A 6,000-nucleotide genomic window follows, 5' to 3' on the forward strand; every position below is an offset into this window, starting at 1 on the left:
GTGTTCTCCCTCTCCTTCCTCTATAAAACTCCACCTCCACCCAAGCTTGGGTTAGCACACGGCTGAGCAGCTCAGGGTGGCCTTCCCAGCCTCTCTTCAAGGTGGGTGCAGCATGTGACTAAACCGTGAGCAAGCATTGTATGCTCCACTTTCAAATGGTGTCCTTAAACGTGAGGGGGTAAGGGGCTGGAGAGATGGCTCAGAGGTTAAGAGCACTGGCTACTCATCCAGAGGACCTGGGTTCAATTCCCAGCACCCACATGGCAGCTCACAACTGCCTACAACCCTGGTTCCACGGGAGCTGACTCACATATATCTACATGTAGGCAAAACACCAGTGCACCATATAATAAATTTCAGTTTTACTCAATTATTGAAAAAAAATAGCCAAATGAATGGAAACACATGAACTATGAACCAAAGACTGAGGGGCTCCCAGCTGGATCAGGCCCTCTGAATAGGTGAGACAGTTGATTGGCTTGATCAGTTTGGGAGGCATCTAGGCAGTGGGACCAAGTCCTGTGCTCATTCCATGAGTTGGCTGTTTGAAACCAGGAACTTATGCAGGGACACTTGGCTTAGTCTGGGAGGAAGGGACTGGACCTCCCTGGACTGAGTCTACCAAGTCGATCACAGTCCTCGGGGGAGGACTTGTCCTGGAGGAGGTGGGAATGGAGGGTGGGCTGGGGGTAAGGGGAGGGCGTGGGAGGGGGGAGAATAGGGGAACCCATGGCTGATATGTAGAACTGAATGGTATTGTAAAATAAAAAATATATATCACAAAAAATAAAAAGAAAGAAAATAGGTTACACCTTAAAAAAAAAAAAAAAAAAAAAACACCAGTGCACATAAAATAAAAAATAAATTATTAAAAAAAATGAGGAGGTGAAGTGGGAGTCGTGGCATGTGCCTGGAATCCCAGCACGTAGGAAGTCGAGGCTGGAGGACCACTTGAGTCCAGCATGCAGGAAGTCGAGGCTGGAGGACCACTTGAGTCCAGGAGTTTGAGAACAGCCTGAGAAACAGAGATCCTCTGTCTCAGGGAGGGGAAAACATTATGTGTGGCTTCTTCTAATCTCTCTCCTGCCTGACAGGCTGAGATGCTGATATGATGGCAGGTACTAAAGCAGCTATTTGGGGCTTCAGAGTAGAAATGTATGGGGTGTGCCTGATACAACAGAATTGCCGTCTGTAATTTAAGAATCTTTACTCTTGAAGTTCTTGTGAAAGAAAGAACTTTCTACCTTGTTTTGTCTGAGTGTCATTACTGCAGCCCACACTCAGACCTCAGTCAACTATACAGTTAGCTCCAACCATCTTCTCATTTGCTCCACAGTCCTGGAACTCTGCCCAGCTGACCCAGCATCCTGTCCTAGAAGCCAGCCTGTTACTCCACACTTGGATTTGAGCCCTGGGTCACTTAAAACCAATCTCCCCCCTCCCCCCCTTTTTTTTTTTGTCTTTTATTTTGTTTTGGTGACAGGGTTTGTCTGTGTAGCCCTTCCTGTCCTGGAAATCTCTCTGTAGACAAGGCTGGCCTCGAACTGAGAGATCCACCTGCCTCTGCCTCCAAAGTGTCAGGATTAAAGGCGTGTGCCACCACTGCCCAGCCAGTCTTCCCCATGTTTTAAATTTCTGGTTGCTTATTTATTTATTTATTTGTTTTTTTGAGACAGGGTTTCTCTGCAGTTTTGGTGCCTGTCCTGGATCTTGCTCTGTAGACCAGGCTGTCCTCAAACTCACAGAGATCCGCCTGGCTCTGCCTCCCAAGTGCTGGGATTAAAGGCATGCGCCACCACCGCCCGGCTGTTTATTTTTTTTTTTTCATTTTGCAAATAGTATTAATAGTAACATTCTCTTCAAAAAGCAGTTTTATATAAACATGACCTCATCCTGTTCAAGAATGTGTAGGGCTGGCTGCAGGTTGTCTCTGGGGCAGCATTGCAGAGAAACAAAGCCATCTCCCCAGGAGAGGCTGCTGAAACAGGCCCCCCAAAACCCCCCAAAGTATCTGCATACATTATGAAAAGGCAGCAACACCAGGAACCTGCTCACTGGCTCCAGTCCTACATAACAAGGAAACTGCCGTTCCAATACATGCTCCCAAGACAGACACACCACCGACACAGCCAGACGCAATGACACACAAAGACAGCACAAAACACACCCGAAAGCTGTTGCTGCCGTACTGTTTATTGTCACTGCCCTCCAGAGGCATCTGGTTTCGTGCACATTTCTTTTTGGGGGGTGCTAGCTCCCCCATCCTTCCCCTGCTCTTTGCTCTGATCTTGCCCTTTTGCTGGGTCTGGAAGGGCTTTTTTGGTACCCCTCTCCAGAACCTCACTTGGGTGGGAAGGCGTCAAGCAGGCCTCGGTCCTGCCTGTATCTCCTAATTTCTCCAAGGTCCTGTATCCATTGCTGGGTGTGGTTGTCCTGTATCCATGGCTGGGTGTGATGTCTGTGGTCTGGCCTCATCTGTGGGGAGGGAAAGCAGGTGGTGAAACCAGGGTGGACACCTGGTTTGAATTCTGGCTTTCCTTCTCATTTTTTTCTGTAACCTGAGAAGTTCTTGACTCTGTCCAGGTTCAGTTTCCCTTTCTGTAAGCCAAATTTCCTCCCGAAGGGAGGACTCTATGGGAAACTTTCCCCACCTCTGGTCACCAGGGAACCCAGAGTCAAATATGGGTCTCATTTTATTCTTGCTGTAGATGACACACTACTTTTTCTCATTTATTGGTATGTGAATGTACATGCACGTGTGTGCACATGTGTATTCTCATGTCCTTGGGCCACTGTGAGCATGGGGAGGTCAGAGGACATTGAAGGCATGGTCCTTGTCCTCACAGAGAAGCACTATGAGAATCACAAATGTCAATCATGCAGGGGTGTCTCCTCAACGGAGAAGATCAAATACCTGCATTCCATCCAGAAAGCTGAGAGTGGATTTTGTTAATGACCTGGTGATCCTTTTGTTGTCTGTGGAGGCAGACCTCACCCTAATTCCTCAGAATGATCATTTCAGACTCTTCCCTCCCTAGACCATTACCCATCCTTAGGGGAGATGTCACATGTGCTTCATGGCCTGCTGACTTCTATGCTATTGGTCAGACACCACACTAGATTCCAGGTCTTTTAACTATGGAACCCACCCTCATGGTCACATGTACTATGTAAAAGAGTTTCTATGTAGCCACACCTTAAGCTTTATTGTGCCCTGGAATTGGACTGACTGTTGCCTGGAAACCTTTCCCCCAAGTATACAATGTTTTAAATCTGCTGCTTGTGAACCACCTGGCATTAGAGGCCTGAAGTCTGACCCAGGTTGATGAAGTCCGTCTGCACAGGGTTCTCATTCTCGTCTCTTCTCAGGTTCACTTCCCTGTGTGACACCCGCAGGGTCTCCCTAAGAGGACAACTTGCAGTTGACTCTCTCCCCTTTCATCATGTGGGTCCCAGATATCAAGCACAGGTGGCCAGGCTTGGCAGCGGGTGCCTTTACCTGCTGAGCCGTCCCACCAGCCCGGCACCCACTTTTGATTCCCCACTTCCTGCTCAGCAGCACACTTAGGCCTGTCGCTTTACGCAAAGCCACCTTGACTGGCTCTCTGGCTCTTGGCTCCTCACCTCCAGCTCGGCCTCAGCGCCAGGCCTTTTTCCTTTCGGAGTTCTGGAACTTGGTCAGCAGCTTCCTCTCGTGTCCACCAGGGCTAGGGCGGTTGGTATTGGCGGCAGCTTCTCTCTTGGTACGACCTTTCCGACCTCCCCCGACTGGTGGAGCAGGAGGTAGGTGGGACACGGGCAGAGGAGAGGTGTGAGGTTGAGAGGACAGACAAATGGGACCAGGAGCACAGGGGTGGGAAGGGCAGACGGGCCAGGGGGCGGCGGTCACCATGTAAGTTTGGGACACTCTACCCCAGCTAACTGTTTACTCATGCATAGAATGAAAGATGCTCAGATGTGAGTTCTCAGGGCTGAGGAAGACAGAATTCAGTAGGTAAGGCTAGAATGGGGTCACTTTGGGGGTAGGGAACAGATTAGTTAGAGAAGGCAATCTGGGAGAGAAAATCTAAATCCAAGCAGGAAAACCAGAAGAGCTGCTGTTACCGCCGTAAGGATGGGCCAGGCTGTACTGGTCGTACTCATCCAGGATGCCGTCTTCATCCTCTGGGTTTAGGGGTTGCTGGGAGGAACTGGTTGGTGGCGGCAAGGTGGTCGTCATGCCTGGTCTGCTTTCTGGTCTTGCCTGTGTCGTGTTTTCCAACTGTCTGCCCTCTCCCAGCTCCCTCACCTCTACTTATACAGCTGTCTCCTCCTCAGACTCAGGCTGGCTCCCGCCCTCCGTGTCCTGTCTGATGCAATCTGGCCTCTTCCCAGAGCTGGGCCCATAGACACCAGCCCTGAGCAGAGAGGCGCACCCTCCCCCTTCCTCCTCCCCCACGGGGCTCACCCAGGCCCAAGCTGTGTTTTTCCACGTGGAAGGTTCCCGCCTCTGGGGGAGGAGGGAGCAGATAGGATCTGGGCACAAACCGTCTTTGGGATGTCGGCCAGGGAGAGCCGAGACCTCAGATGGGCCACTCCTTCCTCTCATTTCAGCCCCTGCCACAGGCCTGGGTATGGGTCATGGCCACACACTGCCCCCACACGCCACTCTAGTCTGGTCCAGACTCACGACTTGGTGGCAGCATACAAACTGAAAGGGGACAGGAGGGGTCCCAGGCACACTGCACACCAGGTCAGCAGTTCCTATCCCTTCACACCCAAGGCTATTTGTATGGAAAGTCCCCTTACTGTGCTGCAATAGAGTCCCTAGGGACTTCCCCCTCATCCGAGGAGCTGGAGGCTAGCTGGCTGGCAGAGACCCCTGACCCACCTTCCTCTGCCCTCCTTTCTGGCAGAGCTGGCCCTCGAACTTGTAATTCTCCTGCCTCAAGCATCCCAAACGCTGGGATGACGAACTCAACAAGTCAGCTGAGATCCAGCGTCTGCTGTGTGACCTTGGACATGTCACTTTCCCTCTCTGATTGCTCCAGTTTCCCCTTTAACAGAGGATCACCCTAGCAACCTTGGTTGGTGAGAGGCTCCAGGGGCAGAATGCCTGGAAAGGCCCTGGCAACAGATGCCAACGGCGTAAAGGGTTAGTCACAATTTCCCATGATGTCCCGTACGGTGCCCTCACGGTGGCACAAAGAAGAGTGGAAAAAGAGGAATTTAGAATAAAATAATATATTGTGGGCTGGCAAGGTGGCTCAGTGGGTAAGGCACTTACCGCCAAGACTGACGACCTGAGTTCGGGGGTCCCCAGGACCCACACGGAGTCAGGAGAGAACTCCCAAATGGTCCTCTGACCTTCACATGCCCGGACACACATATACATACTATATAAATGTGACTCTTATTTTAAATAAAATAATACATAGGTGTGGAAGGCATGATGAAATAAACAGGTACGTGTGCCCCCTCCCTTTATTTCAGGCATTCTCACTTTGTAGCTGTGGCTGGCTTAGAACTCGCTGTGTAGAGCAGGCCGGTGTTGAGCTTGGAGTCCTAAGAGTAAAGGCCCACATCACCACACCCAGCCAGCAGGAATTTAAGCTTGAGTTAAATATTAAAATTTTTCAGTCCACACCGGCCTCCCAGTGTTAGGATGACAGACAGGCATGTGCCACCATGCCAAGCTCAGGACTTTTTTTTTAAGACTAGATCTCATTAGGCTGCTCAAGTGGAAGTTAATGTTCTGGGTTGGAATCACCCTCTTGCCTCGGCCTCCTGAGCCCAGTGGCTGCTAGTGTACATACATCGTCATGCCAAGTCTTAGGTGTGAACTTGATAGGAATTAGTGTGAATTTTAAGTTCAAATAAGAAATATGAGAAGCCAGGCAGTGGTGGAGCACACCTTTAGTCCCAGCACTCAAGGATAAAAGAGGCAGGTAGATCTCTGAGTTCAAGACTAGCCTGGTCTACAGAACGAGTTCCAGGACAGCGAGAGATACACAGAAAAAG

General features: G+C 50.4%; 2 protein-coding genes across 2 annotated transcripts in view; both read right to left on the reverse strand.

The window, feature by feature from the left end:
- Il27 (interleukin 27) overlaps positions 1–2,263 on the reverse strand; it is a 42,106-nt gene extending 39,843 nt beyond the window's left edge. The window contains exon 1 of the mRNA XM_076562880.1: positions 2,168–2,263. Coding sequence (XP_076418995.1) covers positions 2,168–2,263 — 96 coding nt within the window. The remainder of the gene's footprint in view (positions 1–2,167) is intronic.
- Nupr1 (nuclear protein 1, transcriptional regulator) lies at positions 2,176–4,333 on the reverse strand. The gene is made up of 3 exons (XM_006980398.4): positions 4,105–4,333; positions 3,625–3,768; positions 2,176–2,475 (listed from the first exon to the last, which is right to left on the reverse strand). Exons 1-2 carry the CDS (start codon positions 4,217–4,219, stop codon positions 3,638–3,640), a joined length of 246 nt encoding a protein of 81 aa, XP_006980460.1. The 5' UTR covers positions 4,220–4,333; the 3' UTR covers positions 2,176–2,475; positions 3,625–3,637.
- Positions 4,334–6,000: the final 1,667 nt, after the last annotated feature.

Source organism: Peromyscus maniculatus, chromosome 1 (genome assembly GCF_049852395.1).
Source record: "Peromyscus maniculatus bairdii isolate BWxNUB_F1_BW_parent chromosome 1, HU_Pman_BW_mat_3.1, whole genome shotgun sequence".
Classification (NCBI taxonomy): domain Eukaryota; kingdom Metazoa; phylum Chordata; class Mammalia; order Rodentia; family Cricetidae; genus Peromyscus; species Peromyscus maniculatus.